This window comes from Oryctolagus cuniculus, chromosome 9 (assembly GCF_051225735.1).
Source record: "Oryctolagus cuniculus isolate XC-2025 breed Fujian yellow rabbit chromosome 9, ASM5122573v1, whole genome shotgun sequence".
Classification (NCBI taxonomy): Eukaryota; Metazoa; Chordata; class Mammalia; order Lagomorpha; family Leporidae; genus Oryctolagus; species Oryctolagus cuniculus.
The window spans coordinates 136401383-136427725 of record NC_142875.1 but is presented as its reverse complement, the minus strand read 5'-3'; the positions used below and the strand labels follow the sequence as shown (position 1 = coordinate 136427725).

The following is a 26343-nucleotide window of genomic DNA, read 5'->3' as shown; positions in this document are numbered from 1 at the left end:
TACAGGTGCATGAACACACAGGTGCAGGTGCACAGGTATGCAGGTACGGGTGCATGAACACACAGGTGCAGGTGCACAGGTATGCAGGTACAGATTTAGGTGCACTCGTACGGGTGTATACAGATACAGGTGCACGTCAGCAGCTCCTCTTCTGTGATCATTCATCCCCTCCAGGCCTGTTCCAAATCAGCGTTTTCCAAAGCTGACTGTAGGTGACCCTATACCCTTTTACAGACAATCTTTAAACAGGAGACACACCAGCGAGCTTTTCAGTACCAGGGCAAACAGCCGCCTCTCCGTTCCAGCTGAAGGCCAGACCTCCCAGCAGCTGTCGGCAAACACTCTTTTCTTCCCACCTCTGCTCTATGCATGTGCTGCTAAGGCCCTGCGTGAGGCGAAATGGAATCAGCAGATTTGCTTTGCAGGAATGCGCTGTCCTCTCTGTCTTCAAGGTCTAAGCCCCAGGACATTTCCCATCTTGAAAATAGGAAGCAGGAGCTGCGCAATGCTCTTGTGCTGAGTGCAAGTGGAACCAAACACGCGTACAGCAGCAACACACCCAGAGCTGTAACGTCAAACTGTGACCTGATTTAATGTGTTCCTCTTAACCAGCAATCTCAGTACAAGCAAGTAGGGTATAAAGGAGGAAAAAAGATACAAACTAAAGCAAAGCTCCCTATGTCAGTCTACAATATTAGGGCAGTACAGCAAGTCCTGATTTTACTTCCTCAACAAGATGGAACCCTACCAAAAGTTATCTGGGAAATTAGGCCACCCAGCACTGGTCACCATAAACTCTTACTAACCCATCCTAACAGGAGCCAGGAGCCTCAAGGACAGGTCACCATAATTTCTAACTAACCCACCCTAACCTGAGCCTCAAGCTTGGGTTACCCTAACCCCTTACTAACCCATCCTAACCTGAACCTTAAGCTATGACTACCATAACCTCCTACCAACTCACCCTAACCTGAACCTCCAAGACTGGTTACCATAACCTCTTACGAACCCATCCTAACAGGAGCCTCAAGGACTGGCTACCATAACCTATTACCAATCACCCTAACCTGAGCCTCAAAGAATGGTTACCATAACCTCTTACGAACCCATCCTAACCTGAGCCCCATGCTCTGGTTACCATAAACTCTTACTAACAGAAGCCTCATGTTTCCAACACTTGGACTGCCTGTGGCAATACCTCACTCTAAGGAAATCCTCTACATTTTGAATTTCTTATAATCTCCCTCCCCTCCATTCCAACACTGGTTTGTTTCTTTAACTTGGATAAACCAAGTGGATTTTTAGTTTATTCAATCATGCCTTCCTCTTTGTGAGTTCTCTCCAGAAGACATGGTATTTATGTTGAAAACCCAGTATTGTTTTTCACTGTGTTGAAATTGAATGTTACTGATAATATCCTCTCATTAGCCAGAATAATGAAGCAAGGAAAGAAACGAGGAGGAGCCACATAGCAAAGGAGATAAGTTCTCCCTGTGTGCAGCGGACATGATTCCACAGAGAGAAAAACCTAAAGACTCCATCAAACTGCTAAATGAATTCAGTAAGGTTTCAGGACACAAGATCAACATGTAGAAGTCAGTCGTTTTTTCTTACATAGACCAGCAAGAAAACTGCTGCTAAGGAACTAAAGAAAGCAGTCCAGTCCCATTCACAAAAGCTACAAAAAGGCAGATCCCCAGAAGCAGATTTAACCAAGGAGCTGAACGATCTGCGATGAAAATGACAGAACACCAAATAAACTGAAAATGACCCAAAATGATGAAAAGACATCCCAAGGTCATGGATTCGAAGAATTCTGTGACAATGTCCATGCTATCCAAAATGATGTTTGGATTCAATGCAATTTCTATCACAATGCAATATCTACCACAGAAACAGAAAAAGAAACCTATCAAATTTGTATGGAACCACAAAAGACCCTTCAATATGGGCGTTCCAGTGCCTGACTTCAAAACATACAATGCTGTCGTAACCAAAACAGCATGGTACTGGAATAAACACAGACACACAGGCCAGCGGAAGAGGACCCAGAAATAAATCCTCATCTGTACACTCAACTGATTCTCCAGTAAGTATAAGAACATGCACTGCGCAAAGGAACGTCTCTGCGAGTCCCAGCGCTGGGGACACTGGACGTCCACTGGCAGCACAGTGCAGGCCCTGAGCTCTCCCCGTACAGCAAAGTCCACTCCAGCTGGTCACAGGCGAGTGCTGGCAAGGCCTACCGTGTGCCAGTGTGTGCAGTGCAGTTAATAACAACACGCGACACCAGTGAACGCCCAAGAGAACAGACGGGAAGGGCTCTCAGACAGGGAAGAAGGACGGAGGTGGCGCGTGCGTCCAGTTAGGGCCCTCCCTCCCACAGGACTCCTCTTGGCCTACACAAGGGCCCTGAGCAGGACCTGCCCGGCCCTGGGCACCTGGAGTTGCAGACCTGTGGTGGCCCCTGGGGCAGGAGGATGGAATGGCCTCATTAGCCAGAAAATGATCTAGCCAGAAATGGCTGCCTCCCCAGAGGGCTTCTTAAATGAGAAAATAATTATTTCCTTTTGCCCTTTAAGCCATTTTGAGGTTGGTTTTCTGGGACTTGGGATAAAAAAACACTGATCCCATGCCAAGCAGTGTACAGGCTAGGGAAACATGGGTGCACTAATAACTCAGCCCCTCCTGGTGACAATCTCACTGGGAACGGCTCACGCCTCTCAGAGGAAGGCGCTGAACTTCGCGGTGTTTTCACTAATGTAAGGGGACGGAGCTGCCGGCTAGCTGGAGGCTGGGTGAGAAAAGTCTCGTGGTTTGCTCATGAGGAGATCATGCTTCTCATTTTCTAACATTTGTTTGTATTTATTGGGAAAGCAGAATGATAGAGGGAGAGACAGACAACTCCCCAAATGGCTATAACACTCAGGGCTGGGCTGAGCTAAGCTGAAGCCAGGAGCCAGGAACTCCATCCTGGTCTCCTACCACATGGGTGCAGGGGCCCAAGCACTTGGGCCACGTGCTGCTGCTTTCCCCAGTGCATCAGCAGGGGGCTGGATTGGAAGTGGAGCAGCCGGGTCTGGAACTGGGGCTCTGATACGGGACACTGATGCCATAAGGAGCAGCTTAGCCCACTGCACTGCACCACAGCCCTAAGACGCAAGGCTTCAGCCCTCTGCTCATATGTCTGGTGTCTGTGGCTCCATCACTCCTTTCTCTGGCAGGAAGAAGTGACCCCTGGCAAAGCCAGCTGTGGGGCTGCTTTATGAAATCAACTGCATTCACAAACACATTTTTCTCTTTCAAGGAAAACAGGACTATGACATTTCTGGTCTTGGTATTGTCCTAATTAGCGCTGTTCCAGTGCAGCCTGAGGAGCAGTATATGGAACCTGCAGAAGTTTCTCCAATCAACAGAAACGTGAACCTGAAGCCGACCTTTGGATGTCTGGCAGCGCTCACATTAATCACGGCGTACATCACAAACAGAGACTGCAAACACGCGAAAGCACAGCTTCTAAGCACCTCCTCAAGGTGGGTCAGTCCACAAGCTCAGGGACTGCCATAATGGATGGCGAGTTTCTTCTCTTCGGATCAGGAGAGCTACCCTGGCAGCTACGTCTCTGTCTGGGGGAAATGCAGAACTCACGAGTGATGGAAGCAGCTGCGGGCTCCACGCCAGGCCGCCGAGCTCTCGTCCGCAACCAGAGCCGCTGCCTCTACCCGTTAGTGATCAGGTCCGCTTGACCCATCTCAGCCGGTGCTCAAGCCAGCCCCACACAGCTGCCTAATGGACACCGGACAGCGGTGGCTGGGACTGTGCAGGACGCGACTCCCAGCTGCTGTATGACAAGATCCCATAACACGTGGAGGGCCCCAGTTTGGCACACCAGGGCATTTTTACAGAAACCCTTAAGTAAAAAAGAGAAGGAACCTAAGTAACGTCTACCACTGAACGTGAGCTGAAAATTTACAAGACAGCCACAAGTGCTGTTTGACGGGCACTGCAATGGACTGACTACATCACAGCCACAATGTTAGGTACCAGGAAGAAAGAACACAGCCAGGGAAATTTCGACACGCCATCTAGAAGCTGGAACCACATTTCAGAGAAGCCAACATCAGAAAAACAGCAGCACACACCAGCAAGAAATCTGCCTGTATCAGGTGGTCAGCTGGCACCAAGGCAACGACCACCCAGATGCCAAGCAAAGAGCCTTCTGCCCCCTCCAGCAGGCAGAGCTCCTGCTAGGAGGCTAGGCACTCACTCCCACAGAACAGCAGCGACTGGCACCGCCACTTCCTGACCACACTCACCACCCTCACTGTCCACCCCACTGCTCACGCCCACCTTGCTCAGCCTGAGTTCCCGGGCCCGCCCCGGGCATGTGCAGACCAGGGAGCCGCAGGAGACTCTGATGGGGAGCTGATGAGCTTCTGTCGTGTTAAGTCACTGTCATCAAGGGACCCGTCTGCTGCACCCAGAGTTACTCCAGCGGAGACTTACAAAATTAGCCCCTGGACGTCAGATTCTAAAGCCTGCACTCGTCCTGGGGCCTCCTGCAAACACGGAACACTACACAGCCCCCAAAACAAGCAGATCAGCCAGCACCGCAGACCACGCCATTTTAGAAGGTTTCATTTGTCTTGAAAGAATGGACAGACATGAAGAGACCTAAGATCAGCATGGCTCAGGCAGGAAGTCCAGAGCGGGACAAGTAAAGCTGTGCGTGCTCAGGGCACGTCTGCGAGGAGCCATAAAGAACACGGGAGAGGGGGCACCGACGCAGCAGCTCCGCTGGCCCTGCTCTGCGTTAACGCAGTCTGGGCTCAGGTAGAGAAGTTCCGGGGTCGTTACAGCCCTGGCCGAACTCTGTCACCTGAAACGGCTCTGAGCAAGGCAAAGGGCGCAGGAAGCAGCTGCACCGGGGACGGATGGCGGTGACTGACAACGTGTGAGGTCACGGGCTCAGGGGCTAGGGTCAGGGCAGAGCCGGGTTCCTGCTCCACGCCTAGCTGGAGACCGTGGGCAAGCACCTCACCTCCGTAACGGTCAACTCTCATCTCCGCAATGGTGTGGGACAGGATTCACCCCCAGTGCTGTGTGGGTTAAGTGAGAACTCACACACAGGGCACCTGCCCTGCCCGTGAGCACGCGCTGAGCCCCGGCTGTTGTCTCCCTCTCCATCAGTCATCCACGGCTCCCTCTCCACACAGCTGCACACAGCCGGGCCGGGCTGCAGGGAACATCTCTCCCGCAGCACAGGAAGTGCAGCCTCTCAGCTGTGACACCAGCCCAGCCTCAGAGCCCCAGGAAGTCTGTGTCAGATTCAGAAAACGTTTTTTGCTAACATGCCTTGAGGGCACGAGAGTATTTGAAAGTGTGTTTGGTGTACAACATGTCAACACCCCTCCACTTTACTGCTTACAGAAACAGCACTGTTTTCATTTTACAGTATTACAAAAATGATTTAAAAAAAGAAAATAGCCTAAAAACTTACCCTTTGTTTCTCATTTGTGCCTTTTTTATTCGTCTCTTTTTTACTTTCATCTTCGTATACAAGAACGAAGTCGATTCTTCTCTGGCCATCGTTAAAAAAGAGGGAGTCAGATTTTCCATTAAATTCTTCCTGTGTGGAACAGAAACACAAAATGTAACAGGATCTCTTGGAAAAGGGTTGACGGGTGTGTTCGCCTCCTCACTCTAACAGGCTAAGGAGGAGCGCGTCCCTCAGCAGCTCCTGGCCGGGCAGTGACGCCAGCAGGGCCTGCAAACTCTGCTCTTGGGGCAGGGGCCTGGTGTGGGGCAGTCAGCATCGCTGCACACATGTGAGGGCCACCCCAGGGTCACACGCCACCTGCAGCCAGAGGGCCTGTCCAGAACAAGTGGGATGTAACAAGAAGGAAACGCCAACAAAACCCTGTTGATGAAGACCTCAGCCTTCCTGTCGCTTCCAAGCTTTTATTTAAGAATATTTATTTAAAAGCGTTACGGAGAGGCAGAGGCAGAGAGAGAGACAGACAGGCAGAGAGAGGTCTTCCATCTGCTGATTCCCTCCCCCAAATGGACACAATGACCAGAGCTGGACCAATCCAAAGCCAGGAGCTTCTTCCGAGTCTCCCATGTGGGTGCAGGGACCCAGGGACTTGGGCCATCTTCTACTGCTTTCCCAGGCCATAGCAGAGAGCTGGATCAGAAGTGGAGCAGCTGGGACTCAAACCAGCACCCATATGGGATGCTGGCTCTGCAGGCAGCATCTTTACCTGCTACGCCACAGCACTGGCCCCACTTCCAAGCTTTTGATCAGTTTCCATGACCACCCTGTGGAGCTCATCTATCAACTTTTAAATCATTTTGTAACCATAAACCAAAGCCAGAAAGATGCACCTGCATACACATACCACAATCGAGGCTCCCTTGCTACTTGCAAGCAAGCCCAAAATTTAAAAAACAACAACGAAATAAACCAGGCTTTTAGAACCTAAAAGACTTACAGCTTAACAACAAAGAAACAACGGCAGAAAGCAAGCCTGACTCGGCACCAAGCGCCCTGGGTCACCACATGGACGCCAGAACTCAGTTCCCGGCTCTACAGAGACCAGACGTCGCGTCCTCACACGGTTCGTCAGGCTGCCTGCGTGAGTGCCTTTACGCTGAGACTGGAGCACGTCCCAGGCTCATCCGGGTTACCGGTCTCAACCTGCACACTCAGCAGGATGAAAGGAAGGGTCAGTGCCCGAGCGATCAGGCTATGAAATACACACGGCACCAACACACACAATACATGTGAAAGCAAAGGTTAGGTACAGGTGGAAAAATGCGTATCCCTCTGCACACTTGAGACTAGCAAAAAACAAAGTTCTAGTGCATCCCAAAGGGAACACACAAGGAAAAGAAACCTTTCATCATGACAGAGAGCTAAAGCAAAGATGTAAGACCTATTTTTCAGGAAATCCTGAACCCGCGCTCAGAGCCAGCTCCAGAGAAACAGTCACAAAGGTTAGACACAAAAGCCTTCGTGCGCATATTCAGGTCTCACAGAACAGGGATCGCGAGGGTTTTATTTGCACACCACGCAGCTGGGAACGCCACGGATTCCCAAGTGTTGTTCTGAACCGTGGCACAGCTCAGGCGGATTCAAGCCACCCGGAGGACTTGCTTCTTCTTTACACAACTGTGCAAAATGCTGCAGAGGGAGACATGGCCAAGGCAAATTTTATTCCCTTTATTGCCATCAAAATGCAAACTGCAAACAAAAATATGCTAAGAATAGAGCCCAAAAAGTGCCAGGACCTGTGGGCGTAGAAGGCTGAAGGCTGAGGGTGGGCAGATGGACGTGGAGAGGAGCGAGGAGGCCACAGTGAGTCGGTGGGTGCGCGGGGCTAGCTCAGGTGCGGCCGGGCTGTGGGGAGGAGAGGCCGAGGCCTTGCCGTGGAAGGGAGCAGGTGTTCAGCAGCGTGCAGACAGCAGAGTCAGGCAGTGGAGACGCAGCCATTCCCGGGGGGGAGGGTGTAGCTCGGGAGTAGCCCCGAGCGATTCTGCACAAACCACACCCCCCACCCCCGACTGTAACCCACACCATTCATTTCCAGGCCTTTCTCCCTCGCGCTCTCAGCCAGGCCTTTGTGGGCCATAGAGGTTAAGTTTCCTTTTTTCTTAGGAAAAAAGATTTTTATCATTATAAAATCAATAAACAATACAAAAAATTTCAGAAAATACAGAGAAGTACAAGGGACAAAGTGAAAATCATGTGTGACCCCATCTCTCAGAGACAAACCAAGTGTCTCAGACTTGTGAAGTGAGCCCTTGCAGGTGCACACATGTGTGTTCTCACACTCACACACACACACACACACACACACACACACGGAGCGTGCCCCAGCAGGCATTAATTCTCTCTCTGTCTCTTTCTCTCTCTCTCTCTCTCTCTCTCTCTCTCACACACACACACACACACACGGAGCAGGCATTAATTCTCTCTCTCTGTCTCTCTCTCTCTCTCACACACACACACACACACACACACGAAGCGTGCCCTAGCAGGCATTAATTCTCTCTCTGTCTCTTTCTCTCTCTCTCTCTCTCTCTCTCTCTCACACACACACACACACACACACAGGGCATAACCTTGCAGGCTCTGAGATGCAGACACGCAGACACACACACACACACGGAGTATGCCATGGCAGGCATTCTCTACATACACACACACACACACACACACACACACACAGACGCAGGTCAAACGTGGGGCCGCACTACACGTCCTGTTCTGTACCACCACGGCGGACGTCCTCGCTTTCTAAGCGGCTGTGTGCCATCACTGGTAACGCGGCAGTGAGATGTAATGAAAGGGCTCCGCCCACCCCAGCCATGAGTACAGATCACACTGCCAGCAGCAGCCTCCTTACACAGGTACGTGAGCACGTGTGCGCTTACCAGCTCCCCACGCTAAATTCCTCGAGCAGAGTTTAGGTGGCACAGCCTTTGTAAAGTTCTGATACATAGGTGCTAAGCTGTCATGAAGTCAAATTTAATGAAATTAAAAGAGAAGTTCATTTTGGTGCAAAAAAACTTTGAAATCCATACAGCTCTTTCATAACGCACAATAGCTACAAGCTTCCGGAAAACCTCTTGTATTTACAGAATCGTCACATCCACAGCACGGGAGTCCCTGGCCCCACACTCCCTGGCTCCCCGTCTTTCCCAGTTTCCCAGTGTGTTTTCACCTGCACCTGTTCATGGGTCACTATCAGAATCTGGAGTCCGGTCACTGCTTCTCTGCATGGCGTCCACCGCTATCCCCGTCCTCGACCTGTGACCTCATCACTTTCCAACAATCTCCCGCTCTCTTGGGACTCATGGATGACATCCTAACAGCACCCAGCTCAACAGGCCAGTGAGGGCCACTCAGGGCAGGGCACAGCATTCCACGTGGTTCAGTCTGGGGAGCCACCTGCTAAAAGACGGCCGTGTAGGGGAGGAGGAACACCTGTGCGAAGGCACGCCCTCTAGGTGAGACGCACAGGGTGCCCTGCGTCGTCTCCAAATGCAGCCCTGCCGGCAGCCCAAGTGCAGGAACGAAGAGTGACCACGGGGACTCCAGTCTCCACCTGCCGTGGCTAAGGCAGCATGAGAGCAGGTAGCCGCAGCGTGCAGCAGACAGCACCCAGTGCTGCTGTGGCCACAGGAGAGAGGATGCGGGTCACGATGATGTGTCTAGTGACCGTGAAACAGCTCAAGTCCCAGAAGGCAAAGGGAGAACACCCAGGGCGCTGTCGATGGGTGCTGGGGTCAGCAAGGCTGACATGTTTTCTGCAAGGTGGACACTCAGCGGGAAAGCCCCATGCGGACTGTCTGCCGCAGTCCCAGGCTACCTGCACACCTGCGGACTTCCGGTTATCGACCATGACAAATCCAGTTCTTTAGACTGAGGGCCCACCACTTGATTCTGATGCATGTTACTACCCATGGACACCTTCTTACAAAACAACCTGTCTGCTTTATCTGTAAATGCACACGGCTCTTGTTTTCTCTTGTTTTCCGACGTTTCTCCGAGGGAGAGACGTGGCTCACTTATGAGCACCGTTGGATGGTGCCATGCAAATGCCCATCAGTGCCTGTTGTTGCTACTCACGCCCCAAAGGAACGCCTACACACCAACAGCCTCGCAGTGTGGTGCGTGCATTTATCCAGTGTCAAATAAACCTAGAGTTCTGTTATCGCAACACCACATTTCAGGAGCAGGACGAGGATGAAGGCACAAACCCTGAAGCCTGATTCCTACAGATCATCCCCTCAAGCCGGCACTGGCCTACTGGCTAAGCAGCTCACAGCCCACATCCGAGTGTGAGACTCTGGGAGGCAGCACTAGTGACTCAAGCAACGAAGACCCCCGACATGCATGTGGGGGACCTGGGCTGAGTTCCCAGCTCTGGCCCCAGCCCAGCGGGGGTCACTGAGGGCCTTTGGAGAGTGCAGAACCAGTGGGCGGGGGAGCAGTCGCTCACTCGTTCACTCTCTCCCATCTGCCTCTCAAATAAAGAAAAATCTAAAAACTCTTTGAGGTTAGTATTTAACGGAATCAAGTATAAGAGCGTAAGTTTAGAATTATTATATATCATTCATTTTGACTCTTAATTTAGCATTTATAATATAAATTTGAACTGTATCATGCTACACATATATAACACCACCTGTTCGTAGGTATAACTTAACTGGCATCTAACACTGATGGGAAATGACTGTTGTGTTCAGCCTATCACCCCCAGGACTGCCAGCCAACAGCCACTGGCTGCACTGGCCCCAGCTAACCATTCAGACTCTGTAATTAGGGGCAGAGACTACACTAAAGGTCATACCTTGCTGCTTCCCAAAGCCTGCTCCAGACAGCTTAGAAACTGAACCTCTGACCACCCCAAGGCTGATGGCAGCCTGTGCCCCACCAGGGTTCTCCACAGCAGCACGGGGCTCCCACAAAGAGCACTTCCCTCGGGTCTGCATCCCCGCCACAGAATCTACTCCTGCCCCTGAATCTCTGCTCCTCACCGAGCATCCTGCCTTCCCTGGCTAGCTCAGGGGTCCTCCTTCCACACTCACACACACACACACACGCACCCATCTCACCAAGCACCCTGCCCTCCCCAGCTAGTTCACGGGTCCTCCTTCCACACTCACACACATCCACCCACCCACGCACACACACACACACACACACACACACATCTCCTCCCCAAGCCCCTGCCCTCCCCAGCTAGCTCAGGGGTCCTTCTTACATCCACACACATACACAGAAAACACACACACACTCATCTCCTCCTAACCAAGACCCCTACCTTTCCCGGCTAGCTCAAGGGTCCTTCTCTCTCTCTCTCTCTCTCTCTCTCTCTCTCTCTCTCTCTCTCTCACACACACACACACACACACACACACACACACATCTCCTCCCCAAGCCCCTGCCCTCCCCAGCTAGCTCAGGGGTCCTCCTTACACACTCACACTCATCTCCTCCTCACCAAGCACCCCGACCTCCTTACACAAGCTCAGACCACGTCACACGTCTTAAAAGTCACTTCTCTCAAGCTTCCCAGTTGAGCCGTTTAAGTATTTGAGTGTCTGTCTCGCTGGAATAACTGCCCCAAAGGAACCCAGATGGTGCCATCTTCCGGTGACACTTTCCTTCTGAAACATCGGGTGGATACAGGTGATCCAATAAACCATCTGATATTAAATTACTATCTAAGGGCCGGTGCTGTGGTGTAGCAGGTGGGGCTGCTGCCTGTGGTGCTGGCGTCCCATATGGGCACCAGTTCCAGTCCCAGCTGCTCCACTTCTGATCCAGCTCTCTGCTCACGGCCTGGGAAGCAGTGGATGATGGACAATGTAGGAGACACAGAAGAAGCTCCTGGCTTTGGATCATCTCAGCTCTGGCTGTTGTGGCCATCTGGGGAGTGAACCAGCGGATGGAAGACCTCTCTCATTCTCTGCCTCTCTGTAACTCCGCCTTTCAAGTAAATATATAAACTTAAAAAAATTATTAAATTTCCCATCTATCCTTTGTCAGTGTGAAATGCGACAGAGAAATGGAGAAATCCCTCAGGGGAGCGTGGAAAGAGGGAAGTGACCCAACTGCTGTCTTCAGGACCACGTGTGTTCTCCCAACAAGGCTGGAGTGTTCAGAGCAGAGGGAGAGAACTGGGAGAGAAGCGGGATCAGGCGGGAGAGCAGGGCTTCCGGACACGCGCAGAGGCAACGTCAGAGTGCGGGGCAGTGTCAGGCAGACCCAAGACCTGGGTGCTGCACTGAGCGATGAGTGTGTGGGCAGCGCTGAGCCCGCGGGGGGAGGCCGGGGGTGGCCAGGGAGCCCTAACAAGGTGGTCGAGGGTTGTGCAGTCCAGTGGCCACAGGCAATAATGCAATGGACACAAATGTGATCTAGACTTCAGCTCTCACACGAGTGTGTGTGGTGGGCGGGGACAGGACGCCTCCAACCTTGGGGGCGGGGTGCTGCCCACGGCCTGTCTCCTCCGCTCCCAAGTACAGCCCTTCCACACTCAGCAGCTCCCACACGGGGCTCCCCCTGCCCGGCCCTCCATCACGTGCCTGTTCCTGGACACCCTCATGAGAGGTTTCCACAGAGACATGTGCTTGCAGCGAACCTGGCTGAGCCATCACCGTAGCGGCACTCGGGCGGCCTGGCCTGATCAGCCACAGGCCTGGGCACGCCGATAGGACCAGATCCTGGTGCCGATCTCAGGGCCTCCTGAGGTGCAACCTTCAAGACTGAGCTGCACACAGCCTCCCTCAGAAGCACAAACCTGGCTGTTCTAAGACAGCAATTCTCAGCCAACCCGGTCAGGTCCTTCCACAGGTGATCACTAATCCAGGACAGGATCAACCACGGAGTGGGAGGCACCTGCAGGGAGCTGCGAGCTGGGCCAGCACTGACAGGCGCGGCCCAGGAAGCTCCCCAGCGTTCTGGGGGCACGGCCGGAACTCATCAAAGGGCAGCCTTCCAGCACTCCCTGCGATTAGGCCAGTGCCCAGCGACTGTCCGTCAGCCAAACAACGCTTGGATGGCAGTGAATGAACGCAGGGACGAAAACTGCCCAATTTAGGGAAGCTGCCAGTGGTTTGCTCAAAATACTGCGTCATTGGCATAGCTCTTGCTACTTCACCGGACAGTCTAGCACCGTTACGGTAATGACTGGTGACTGGTAATGGGGTCGGCTGTGAAGGGCCTGCAGCGGCACTTGCTCAGGAGCACAAGTCACCGGCACCCCGGCCTGCCCTTCTGCGGGGCGGGGGGACCGCCTCCTGAGCCCGATTCCACGGAAAAGGGAGTGAGGAGAGGAGGCTGGGCCATGTAGTCGCCCCTGCCCTGCCCACGATGCACCTGGTGCGCTGAAAGTGCCCATAATGCTACCATGATTATTTTATGACTACGCTTGTAACCCAAAACACTTCTCCATCACCGTGCGGTCACTGAGCAACCCACCAGAGTGGACATCCTCGCTGACTCCGCCTCTTCCCAGGAAACTGAGGCTCCAAAGGGAACAGGGACGTTGCCCGCAGGGCCTGGAGGCGGCTGCGTGGGAAGACGCCTTCTGCCGGGACTCCAGCTCCCGCCCAGCTTTCTGGGGCCCCTGCGGATGACTTCTGCCTCCGACTAAGACAGTGGCGCCTGAATCGCCGCAGTGCCTCACCTCCCCGCCGCGGCTCTGCAGCCCTCACAGGACAGAACCACGACTGTCTGCAGACAAGCTGAGCGACCCCAGCAGCAGCATGTGATGATCTGACAACCCCGACCTGTTCCACCGCAGGGAACCTGGACTTAGCCACCGACTTGTACTCCAGCTGCAAACACTCCAATGTGATGTCAGCCCCGGCACAAGCCACGCTGCTGGCCTGCCCTGGTACTCAGGGAAGACGTGCCTTGGTGGTTCGGTGGGTGCCTCGGCTCACGATGGTGGCCTGGGACACGTGGCTGGAATGCACTTCCCTTGGGAGCAGCCATTAGGGTTTTCCAGGCTAAAGCGCACTCACAGTGTATCATCAGGGATGGATGCCAGGGTACACGAGAGACTTAGATGCACTTGTCGTCATTGCTTGTTGAAGCAGGGAAACCACAGGCGACTCAGGGGACCTCAGAGGCAGGAGTGTTCCCGTGCGCTCTGCAAAGCCTCAGCCTCCAATCGGGCAAGGGCTTGCACTGGGAAGGGGAAGGGATCCTCCAGGAACCCTGCGAGTCTCCCCCACCCCGCTCTGCGCTTCTATCACACTTCTGCTTCCGTCCTGATCTTTGGGTCCTGCCCGCAGGCGCCTCTTTCACCTCCGTGGACGGTGACCGAGAACCCACTGAGGCCCGCAGTAGACACTGGCACCGCATCTGCATCTCTGCTGACAACACCGGGGCCCCAGATCACGCACGGCCTGGGGGACTGAAGACGTCACACTTCGTGGGCAGCCTTTTGCAGCTGAGGATTCCTGAAAATAAGGGACCAAAACCAGGCGGCACGACCAGGGTTATACGGAGGCCAGTTTTCAGCAAGGACATAATGTGGCCGCTGGATGAGGGAAAAATCCTGCAACAGAATCAACGCAGACACCTCCGAGAGCCATGTTTCAGCCACGGGGAGAATACGCGGGCTTGTCCTTTCTGTCACTCCCCACTTCCCGCCCCACGGTGACATACATGTCCAGCCCCCCCAACCCCCAGCAACCCAACTGAAATTCCCATTAACTCATGCCTCAGCTGCTGCCCACGCACATAGTCCAAGCTTCCGCACTCCTGCAAGGGGCCAGGGGCTTGAGTCCCAGGGTTCTCTCTGCCTACACACACACCTTCTGTTCACGGCCTCACTGCCGCACGCTGCAACCTCGCCTGCCAATCCCGCCGCCTCTGATCTACGCCTCCCGCTCACACTCCTGGCCCGATGCTAGGACCCTCCCCACACTGACCTCCCCTCTCGACGCGCTCCCCTTAGAAAGGGCCCCGCCTCCCGAGCAGGAGCAGCCTACTGTGTGCAGCGTTCCAGATACACGAGTATGCTCACAACCTGGTTTGCATTATCTGTCTGACACTGCTGTTGTACACTCAGTTCCTACCTAGCTGGATTAGCCAAACACCTGGCCAAGTCACGCCATCGGCCATCAGCTTCTCGCACGGGTAATACCTAAGCAGCTGAGATTTAGGAATGACGGACAGGAACTCAAGGCACTTCGCATTGATCTTTGGCTCCTAGAGAAAACGATCCATCCATTACTCGACAGTATTCTTAAGATCAACAGCCCAGGCAAGCACACTGTCCAGGATTGCATTTCTTCAAGCACTTAGGATGCACTTTTTACTTACTAGATGGCAGAAAGATGGAGGGAGACAGGGGAAGCTCCTATCCACAAGGCCACGGCTGTGCCAGGCCAAAGCCAAGAGCCTGGAACTCCATCCAGGCCTCCCATGTGGATGGCAGGAACCCAAGTACTTACCCCATCACCTGCTGCCCTCCAGGGTGTGCATTAGCAGGCAGCTGGCATTGGGAGCCACGCTGGATCTGAACCCAGGCACTCAGACATAGGATGCAGGCGCCCTAACCCGCATCTTAACCACTAGACCAAATGTCCACCCCTCTTTTTGTATGTAAAGGTGATCTCCCCCACACACTATGCTAAAACCAAAAATCACAAAAATGTCTGTGTTTTCTCTGACATTCGTCCAAATAACCCCATTAAAGAAACAAAAAGGTAGGTGCAGAGGCTGAGATGGCCTGCTATGCATTCAGGCTGGCTCCACCCCTCTCTAATACCCACAACCCAGCTGCTCAAACATCTCACTCTGCGGAGGGGGATGCAGCACGCAGTGTGAAGCTGCTGCCTGTGACCCCCGCAGCCCACACCAAAGTGATGTTCAAGTCCCGCTACTCCAACTCCTAGCAGCTGCCTGACAGTACGCTGGGACACGGCAGACAACGGCTCAAGTGCTTTAGTCCCTGCTGTCCACGTGGGAGACCCCAGTGCAGGTCCTGGCTCCTGTCTTCAGTGCAGCCCAGCCCTGGCTGTTGTGGCCATTTGGAGAGTGAACCAGCGGATGGAAGATATCTCTCTCTCTGTCTCTGTCTCTGTCTCTGTGTGTATATGCCACTGTGCCTTTCAAATCAATCGTTTTTTATTCAGTCTCACTGTCATATTCTTGCAGGGCAACACCCCACCTTCAACGTCTCTACTAACAACACTCACTCCACGCTCAGTCTACCCTCGTTTTCAGGAGCTGCAGGCACCTGTCCAGCCCCTGAAGTCACCCAGAAATCACCCTCTGTGGTTGCACAGGCCAACACAGCCCCTTTCACAGCCTGGTTGACGTGTGTGTCTCCACCCGGGGAGTGCAAGCTCACTGGGAACACCTGCAGGATTCTCTGAAGTGTCACAGGCACTTCCACGGCCCCTCTGCAGGTCGCGGCTGCTTCACTCCGAAACCCACCTCACCTCCATAAGCAGAGGAGACGGGAGCAGAGAACCCGGCACCACGGAGCCCATCATTGCCTCCTCCTCGTTGGCCACAGCTCAGAATCTACCCAACCCCTCCTCATTGCACCAGGCGGCTGTCCATGCCCTCCACTCCCTGTCTGACTCCCACATTTCTGGGTTTAATAATGTAAAACTTAGGGGCCGGTGCAGTGGCGCAGCAGGTTAAAGCCCCGGCCTGCAGCACCAGCATCCCATATGGGCACTGGTTCTAGTCCCAGCTGCTCCACTTCCAATCCAGCTCTCCGCTATGGCCTGGGAAGGCAGAAGATGGCCCAAGTACTTGGGCCCCTGCACCCATGTGGGAGACCTGGAAGAAGCTCCTGGCTTCAGATCGACACAGCTCCAGCCGTTGCGGCCATGTGGGGAGTGAACCAGTGGGTGGAAGACCTCTCTCTGGCTCTACCTCTCTCTGGGACTCTTTCAAATAAATAAAAATAAATCTAAAAAATAATAATGTAAAAATTAGAGCACTGGTGCATTCCTGAGGGTCGTTGGTAAGAACAGTCACCTGCTAGCTCCCCGGCTACACTGACGTTAGCGGGCCTGGCCTGGATGGGCCTTGCGGCCTGGTCACCACCTGTGACTGCTTCTCTGGGAAAATCCTTCTGCCTTCTCAAGAACTGACTCAGAGAGGAATTTCTCAAGGACATCTTTGCACGCTCCCTGCCTACTTTCGCTCCACCCCCCAACCCTAACCCACGCCATGAGCTTCGGAATCAGGAAACGCTCCTCCACAGTCACATGAAACACACATTCCATCTCGTTTGCTCTCCAGGGCACAGAAAGCTTTCAAGCTGGGATTCCCGGCAAATTCCTCCCACTGCAAAAGCCCAAGTTAGCATTTTCACTGCTGGGCTCATCTCCTTTCCCCTGTGAGTCCTCTTGCCGATTACTGTGGCTTTGTTTGGTTTCTTCTCTGGCTGAGTTCCTTTTCTCTCTAACTTTGCCCCAAACAAGGAAACACCATCAAACAGAGGCTCCTGTGGGAGGGTCCTGTCCTATTCCCAGACTCCCAGGCCCTGAAGGAAGATCCCAGGGGACCGAGGCAGCCTTGGGACTTTCACCAGACGTCTGGGATAAGCCAGAAGGCCCTTGTTCTGAGCATAAAATAAACCAAAGCATCTTCCAGCAGCCCGAGCACCGGCTCAGTCCCCTGAGAAATGACCAGGAGTTCCTGCTCTGCTCAGGGGAGAGGTGTGCCAGTGGAGATGAGACACATCCTCCTTCCCTCTGTGAGACAAAACCTGCAGAGGGCGCTGTGCAGACAGGGGGCAGCTGGTGGCGGCATCCCGGGCCTTCCACACCTCCGGCCAGCGGCTGACTCCTCCTCCTGCACCTGCCCTCTCCGAGGACGCCCCTTTCCTGCACCTGCTTCCCAGCTGCGGCCCCAGCTCATACGCCCATCCAGGGCCACACCAGAGGAACAAACACAGCCAAAGACAGGACACGAGCCGGGCCCACATGCGTTCTGCCTTCTGTGCTAACGGCCACCGTCCTACCCTGGACCTGGCCATCCTGTGGAGAGTCCCCTCCAAAGCCACTTTCTAAGAACCCCACCTGACCACAGCTGCAGCTCCTCCTCACCTCACTCAGGCCTCTGAGACGCCCTGTTTGTGCCGCTCTGCCTGCAATCCCCTCTTCCCATCCCGCCTTTTCTAAGGCATCCACTGCAGCGTGTTGTCATGGCTGTGCCCTCGCCTGCCCCCGGCTCTGCAGCGTCTCAGTGGTGCTGGTGAGAACCACTGCCTGGGCAGCTCGGCATCAGGCCAAGTCAGCACCGCCAGCTCCACTCAGGCCCTTGCTGCCCACAGCACTCCCGGGCCAGCTCCTGCCCCGGCTCTGTGCTCTCAGCAGGCGGAGGGGCGAGGTCAGGGGTGCTCCCTAGGGGACAGGGCTGCCGGCCCCCAGTCCCCACCCCTCCACACAGCCCTGTCTGTGTCGGAGCTGCTGGGAAGCCAGTCCCTCCCCTCTACCTTAGCTCAGGCTTCTCCATCCGAGGGAAGAAGTTGTCCGGGCTCTCCTCTCCCATTCCCTGGCCACCACAGACTCCAAGCGAGCAAGGCCAGGATGTTCTGTGTGCTTTTCTCCCACTCGTTCCACAGAGCACCCTCGCCGGGACCAGCGTGGCCTCCCCAGGCTGGTGACAGGCTCACAGGCTGTCCCGTCACTGTCTGGCAGGAACCCCCACCCAGGACCTCCCACGAGCAGCTTCCTAGCTGCTCCATCTCCTCCCCTCAGCATCCTGGGGACCCAAGCCTCAGGCCTCACACCAGCACTCGGCTAACGTCTGCTCCCGTTTCACAGGTCAGCAAAAGCATCTCAAGCCCTCCAACCACGGAGCCTCAAGCTAATCCACTGTGCACCCGCTCCCAGGCTTCCCTCCACTCAGGGCCAGAGCCCACCCTGCCGGCTCCCCGGGGACCTCATTCCGGAACAACTGCCTCCCACGTGTGCAGGCTTGGACATCCGCCACCAGGTCTTCCCCCACTCAAAGCTGAAGGAGCTGTCCTCCCCACGCCCCATTCCTGAGACACCCTCTCTGCATCCCCGCTCAGGGCACCTGCATCCCCCTCAGGGCACCTGCACCCCCTCAGGGCACCTGCACCCCCTCAGGGCACCTGCACCCCCCTCAGGGCACCTGCACCCCCTCAGGGCACCTGCACCCCCCTCAGGGCACCTGCACCCCCCTCAGGACACCTGCACCCCCTCAGGACACCTGCACCCCCTCAGGACACCTGCACCCCCTCAGGATACCTGCACCCCCTCAGGACACCTGCACCCCCTCAGGGCACCTGCACCCCCCTCAGGATACCTGCACCCCCTCAGGACACCTGCACCCCCTCAGGGCACCTGCATCCCCCTCAGGGCACCTGCACCCCCCTCAGGGCATCTGCACCCCCCTCAGGGGCACCTGCATCCCCTCAGGGGCACCTGCATCCCCTGCTCAGGGGCACCTGCACCCCCCTCAGGGGCACCTGCATCCCCCTGCTCAGGGGTACCTGCACCCCCCTCAGGGGCACCTGCATTCCACCCGAGCCCCATCAGCTCGGCAGCCTCCTCCCGAGGCCACGGGCCTGAGGCCTCCCCAGCCCAGGTCTTCTCCCCAGGGCCTGGGCCAGCCTCGTCCCCTGCCTCTGGGTCTCACATCCTCCTGCCATCCCAGCCCTGCCCCTCACCCCCCACCCTCCCTGAGCTGGAGACCCAGGGCTCAGAACAGCAGCTCCGCTCCCTGGCTTTAAAGCCACCACGGGCCGATGATCCCTCCCGAGCTCGCAGCTCCAGCCCCGTGTTTCCCACTGCATGCTGGGAGGTCCGTGACTTCACGCCCACACAGAGCTGGGTTTCTTCCACACGCCCCCCTCAAACAGCTCCCACCACATTCTTCCAGGTCAAGGCTTCTGGGCCCCGACTGCTCTTGCTCCCACACCTCACACCTGACCTCGTCTCCCCACCTCCAAAACCCACCGCCCGCACCTGTTCTGCTCTCAGCACAGCCAAGGGAGCCCACGAATCCCAGGCAAGGACACTGCTCAGTCTGCAGACAAGCAGAAGAGGAGCACGGAGGGGACGCAGGTATCAGGCAACAAAGGACAGCTCTGCCACAAGCCTGCCAGGTCACGCATGCGCCCAGGACGAGGCTGCGACTCCTAAGTGCCTGCACCTGCCCCCGATCCACAGGGACTTGGCAGCAGTGCTGGCCCATGGCGACCCCTCAGCCGCCCGGGCTGTGAAGGAAAACCCAACCACGGTCACGGCGCTGCTAACCGGGGCCACTTGACCAGCGCCGGCCTCCTGGGCCTCGCCTCAAACAGAAGCGGGAACTGTCAGCTGAGGACGAGCACTTCCCTGGGTGGGCCACGCGGATGAGCACGCGGCACCGCACCAGAGCAGCAGGCTGGCAGGACGGCTGAGGCCATGTGGCCAGGCCTCCGTCCCCTGCAGCACCCAGGGGACCTTCCAGGGCCGGGGGAGGAAACAGGACCCTGGCTTTCGCTTTCATTCTTCTCTCCTCGTATCTCCGACGTCTCTGTCTTCAATTTTTCTCCACCTGTTGTTTCCTTTTACTCCATCCCTACAAAGTGCCCCGAATCTCCGACAGAAAACCTGGGCTGGGTGAACCCATCAGGCCTCGCACTGGCACCTGCCCAGCCTGCTGGCCTCCTCGACCGGAGGCCCTGTTCTCACGGACCCACAGAACCCCAATCACAATGCCTGAGTCCCCAGGACACCCTCATCTCAAGGACACCCCACACACAAACAGCTCCTGCCTACCACACAGATGACGGCACGGGTCACACACGGGGCCGACGCTGGCTCCAGGGAGGCCGAGAACACACGGCACCTATCATGCGCTCCAGAAAGAAGCGGCTGCTAAGGACCCAGGAGCCAGGAAAGCCTGCTGCCTCCCTGCAGAGGACCCGGACACGCAGGCAGAGAAGGGGGCTCGCTGGGCTGCGGGACTCTGGGAGTCACAGCCTCCAGCCCACCTCCGCGGCCCAATGCAAGGATCCACACGATTCCTGAAGGAAGACACCAGGACATGAAGACGATTTTACCTGAGACTCTGCCTCCCCCCTGGGTGTCTCAGGGCCACTGCTGATGGAGAAACGCGTCTCCCAGGCAAACGGACCCTGGCTCCTGTGTTCTGGCCCTGATCGCCCCAGCTCAGACAAGAGTTGGAGGGTTAACGGAAGACTCCCAGGTACCGGCACTGGCTGGGAAGGAGCCAACTGACACAGGCTGAGCTCCACATCGCCAAGTGCTGGCACCTGCCCTGGAGGAAGGACTCTCTCCTCTGAGTGAATTGGTGTGAACCACGTATGCATTTACCCAGCAGGCGGCTTTGTTCAGATTAGCTATGGTGCTTAGAGTCTCAACGAAAGGCAGTTAGGGTCTGGCACTGTGTGGCACAGCAGGTTACGCTGCCAGTGCGATGCTGGTATCCCATGCCGGAGTGACGGCTGGTGTCCTGGCTGCTCCACTTCTGATGCAGCTCCCTGCTAACGCGCCTGAGAAAGCAGCAGAACACGGCCCAAGTACTCAGTGGGCAGAGCGTGCTCTGTCACTCTGCCTTTCAAACACTTAATAAATAAGTTTTTTGCCTTAAAGGGCAGTTAGAAAATAAAACAGAGACAGGTGTCTGGTGCAGTGGTCACAGGTTAGGACACCCGCAGCCCCCAGTGGAGCACCTGGCTTTGACCCCAACTTCCTGTTAGTGTGGGGCCTGGGGCAAGAGATGGCAGCAACTGCTCAAGAGACTGGGTTCCTGCCACCTGTGGAGACCAGGACTCAGCTTCCAGCTCCTGGCTTTAGCCCCCGACTGCTGTGGGCATCTGGGGAGCAAGGAAGTAGACAGGAGCTGTTTCACCCCTCCACCTCTCAAAAAAGTATTCTAAAACTAACCAAACACGTAGAACCAAAGACAGGGTGGTTCCATGCATCCTGATGCTGTGCCCAGACGTGAAACATCTGCATCGGTCCTGCTGGGGCTAACCCCAACCACAGAACTGCTCTGCTACTCGAAGACACAGGGACATGGGTGGCCCTCGCAATCTCCCTTCCCTGCAAATCTCAGGGAACCTGACAGGGAAGTCGCTGGATACAGCCTTCCCACCACACCCAAGTGGCTTTCACAGCAGGCAATCCGCCGGCGTACCACGGGAGCGCACGCTTGGTGAGTGTGCAGCTGTGTGTGTCTTCCCCCACTCCCTGCCTCTCGGCTGCACTGTGCGTGTGATGAGAGGAAGTCACACCACCAGAAACGTGCTGTCAGTGACTGCAGGGCGAGTTGCCCTGCACTTCGCAAACACCAGAAAAGACCCGTGCGCTGCTCAAGCGGCAGACGGGCCGTGCAGCAGGCACAGGGATCACGAGTCCAGGTGGGTTCTGGCAGCCTGACCTGCACACGTGGCGCAACAGGAAGGTACCCGCACCATTGAACATCCTCCCGTCCCCGCCCAGCGGCCTCACAAACCTCCTATCTCCGAGGCACACCAGCACACAGCAGCCACACGGCTCAGTTTTCTTAAAACAAGACGTCCATATGCTCACGGTGCCCTCTAACAAGATGCGCGATTGCTGGAGGCAGGCACCACGGCAAGCCCCACAGTGAGCCCAGTTTAGGAGGAGCATCTACCTTCCTTCTTGGTCCGTGGCCCTCCAAGACCCATCGATGTAGCCACTGCCACCCAAGGCGCCAGGCTGTGACCCCCCAGTGCAGCTGGCACTCGACAATGAACCTGCCTCCCACAGTCACCAGCACACAAACCCACGGCAACACCACCACGAGGGAGGCGGCAGCTTTGGAAACAGTGGACACTTGGCTGCGGGATGAGCTTGCCTTAGCGACCACAGGAGCAGCCCAGAGAAGGAACCGTGGAGCCCACGGCACGGGGACAGCTCCCCAGGGCCACGGGGTGTGGAGCGCAGCAGGGCCAGGGTGCAAGTGCAGAAACCCCAGCCTTGGGCGGGAAGACCCCACCAGCTCATACTCACAAATGCCGGCGAGTGGAAATCCTGCAGGCTGTCCGGGGACCCGAAGCTGGAACTGACGCTCTGTTCAAAGTTTTCCAGCACTGAAAACAAACACACGCAAATCAGTCAATGGAGGGTAACTCTCCATGCTCTCACGCCTCCCTGCTTCTCGGTCGGCGGCCCCAGGACAACAGCGGTCAGCCTGAGTCCAGCACGTGCACTCAGCATGTGCGTCCACGAAGACTCACGTCCTTCACACGCCTGGTCAGCACACGACACCCTCGCAGACCAACTGTACTCAACATGGCCCGGGACCGGGACACTGAGGACCAGCGGCACTGCCCCGCTGGTCGGCAATGCCCGCAGGACACCCAGCCAACCTTCTAGGCTGATCCTCAAATCACTCAGTGGCTGCACAAACGTCCCACAGGCCTGGCTGGGAGCCCCCAATTCCGGACGATCGCTCATCTGCCACCTCTCAGGCCACTGGCCAGTACTCATTCCAGGTAGCAATTTTCTGTATTAAGATACAGGACAGCAACAGTATCTGGTAGAAATACAATGGGATCCTTGGGGAGGGCACTGTGCTGCAGCTGGCCAAGCCACTGCCTGCAACCGGCATCCCAAATGAGCGCAGGTTCAAGTCCCGGCTGCTCCACTTCTTATCCAGCTCTCTGCTAATGCACCTTGGAAAGCAGTGACAGGTGGCTCTAGTCCTCAGGCCCCTTAACCCACATGGAAGACCTGATGGAGCTCCCAACTCCTGGCTGTGGCTCAGCACCGGAATCCGGTCACACAAACCATGTGTACAGAATTTCAGATGGGTGGTGAGAGCGGGGGTGGGAATTTGAATATTTTGCTGTTGATAAGTTAATTATATTTTTGGTTTTGCAGAGAAAGCGCTGTTAAATAAACTTACAGAGCCATTCTTAAATATTTAACCAAGTGTCACTATGGGTTATTTAATGTTTAAGTACGCAGCCTCATTTATCAACAGACCTGGTCTCCTCCAGAGACCCAGGAAACACGTGGGAGACCCTTAGAGACGCAGACGCCCAGGGCACCAGTGGCCCTGCCCTGGGAGAGACGGGAGACCCTTAGAGACGCAGACGCCCAGGGCCCCAGCGGCCCCAGCCCTGGGAGAGACGGGAGACCCTTGGAGACGCAGACGCCCAGGGTCCCAGCGGCCCTGCCCTGGGAGAGACGGGAGACCCTTAGGCGGCTCCACTGCTCTGAGGACCAAAGACCGTTGCAGGTGAGCCCAGTGGGACCCCCAACAGGAGGGAGGCCTGCAAAGCTGCAGCCCAGGTGGAAACCGAGGACCAGGCTGGGCACTTGGGCATCGGAGCGGGGCTGTCCAGGTAGGTGCCGTCCAGCAACCCCCTTAGCTGACAGTGTGCTCACAGCCTGGCAGACGCGGGCTCGAGACGGCGAGGGGCAGGACAAGGCCTGACCTTTCCACAGCGGTCAGGCGGACGCCGAGGACGTCAGGACTGTGGTATTTATGATCTATTTACTGCCCTCTGCAGAGCCAGCAAGTCAGGGGAACTTGACACTGCTCATGATTGCCACACGGGGGCTGTAACCTGGCGGCTGACTCACGCTGACATCAGAGACTCCCGGAGCACCGACGGTCACTCTCTCCACTCTACCCGGGGCCCACAGACGGGACAGGGCCGCCAGAGTGCCGGTCTCTGATGAAAGCATGGGCTCCGGGAGCCACTCCACACACCACCCAGTGCTCCCAGACGCCCAAAGGCACCTTGCGGCCTGGAAGGCTTTGTGAGGGCCCCTCGAGGGCTACTGACAGCTCCAGTTACTCCTCCGCTGATGGAAGCGGACAGATTCAGGGTTAACGCTAGCACAAGGGAGAAACTGTGATGTGAGTGAGTGCAAACAGAACCGGCTTTCGTGAACCACCACCCAGGTAGAACACAGCCCCAGCTGCTGCCCCACGCCTGCTACGGCCCGAGAAGCCCATGAGTTATGACGCTGATAGGATCACTATGCTTCCAGCACCCAGGGGCTGTGAGAGCCTCATTTCTCGTCATCTAACACAACTAAGAGGTGCATTCCTCAGCAAAAATAAAACCATTAGGATCAAGGTGACCCGGACGGCGTTCTGCTAAAATGGGGACAGAATGCAGAAGGGGGGCCTCTGGGACGGCAAAACAAGTTCGTCCTCGTTCTTTGCATGAAGCATCTCTCCCAGTGCCTTGACAACGAACGTCTGGCACTGCCCCCACGCCTCGCCTGGTCCAGATGAAGCACTGGCTCGAACGGTGTCGCAAGTGATCCGCTTAATTTCAGCATTTGGAGCGTAAAAGTCTGGGACTTCAATGTTATCCGTTTCTTAAAAGACGGGGGAAGAAGGTTATTTAAGGGGCCGGCGTCGTGGCACTGCTTGTGAGGCCAACGTCCCGCATAACCGCCATTTGAATCCCGGCTGCTCCACTTCTGATCCAGCTTCCTTCTAACGCACCTGGGAAAGCAGCAGAAGGCGGCCAGTGCCTGAGCCCCTGCCATGTGGAGACTCAGACGAAGCTCCTGGCTCCTCACTGCGGCCTGGACCAGCCCTAGAGGCTGCAGTCATTTGAAGTAAACCAGCACACGGAAGATCTTTCCTCTCCTCTCTTTCTGCAACTCTGCCTTTCAAATAAATATAAAAAATCTTTAAAGCAAAGAGACTGACGAGAACTGAGAACTGGTTTCAGGATATGATGGAATGACTTTGATCCCCAGTTCCCTGCACGTTTGCATGGATGCGCAGGAAGGGCCGGTGAGTCCCAGGCGGGACAAAGGCCAGCGCCCGCCACACACCCTGCGGGCGCCGAGAGCAGCCACACTCCTCCCTTCCTCGGGAAAGGAACCCGAGACACGCCCTGTAAGTGCCAGGCTGGACAGACGGATGGACGGACAGGGTGCTCTAAGACGTCTGTCAGCTGGGGGCAGGTCGGGCACCGACACAGTGGTCAGCACGCCACTCGGGGAGACTGAGTGTCACGCTGCAGTCTGGGTCCAAGTCCACCCTCCTGCTGATGTACACTCTGGGAGGCAGTGCACGAGGGCGCCACCCACAGGAGGAACCTGGACCGACTTTCTAGTACCTGGCTCAGTCCTGGCTACTGTGCGCTTCTGGGGAGTGAGCCAGTGGAAGGGACATCTCACTCTGTCTCTATCTCTGCCTTACAAATACAATACAAATAAAACTTCATGTTCACGGAAAAATGAAATTAAAAACATTTTTCAAGCAGCACTATCAATTGAATAACTCTAGGGAAAAGTCAGTAACTGAGCATTTCGGTCAAAAGAAGCCTGCTCGGTGCAAGTGCTGTGGCACGGCGGGTAGGGCCGATGCCTGCGGTGCCACCATCCCGTATGGGCGCTGCTTCGAGTCCCGGCTGCTCCACTTCCGTTCCAGCTCTCTGCTACGGCTTGGGAAAGCAGTGGAAGATGGCCCAAGTCCTTGGGCCCCTGCACCCACGTGGGGGATCCAGAAGAAGCTCCTGGCTTCAGATCGGCACAGCTCTGGCCACTGAGGCCAACTGGGGAGTGAATCAGCAAATGGAAGACTTCTTTCTCTCTCTCTCTCTCTCTCTCTCTCTCTCTCTGCGTAACTCTTTCAAATAAATAAACAAATCTTTAAAAAAAAAAAGCCCACTCAATATATACTTTTTCTAAATTCAACAATAGTCCCATACAGTTAAAAATGAAATGAAAACTCAAAGAAAATATATTTTCAGAACATTATCAATGCAGCTAACGCAGCTCAGGCTGATCTAGTCCTGACATTCATGTATCTGCAGTCCACCACGGCGGGCCAAGCGGCAGCTCCCATGTTTCCCGTCT

General features: G+C 55.6%; 1 protein-coding gene across 2 annotated transcripts in view; it reads right to left on the bottom strand.

The window, feature by feature from the left end:
- ANO6 (anoctamin 6) overlaps positions 1 to 26343 on the bottom strand; it is a 134884-nt gene that overhangs the window by 59207 nt on the left and 49334 nt on the right. For both annotated transcript variants that reach the window (XM_051850989.3, XM_089304805.1), the window contains 2 exons: positions 22516 to 22595; positions 5501 to 5629 (listed from right to left, as the gene is read on the bottom strand). In XM_051850989.3, coding sequence (XP_051706949.1) covers positions 5501 to 5629; positions 22516 to 22595 — 209 coding nt within the window. The remainder of the gene's footprint in view (positions 1 to 5500; positions 5630 to 22515; positions 22596 to 26343) is intronic.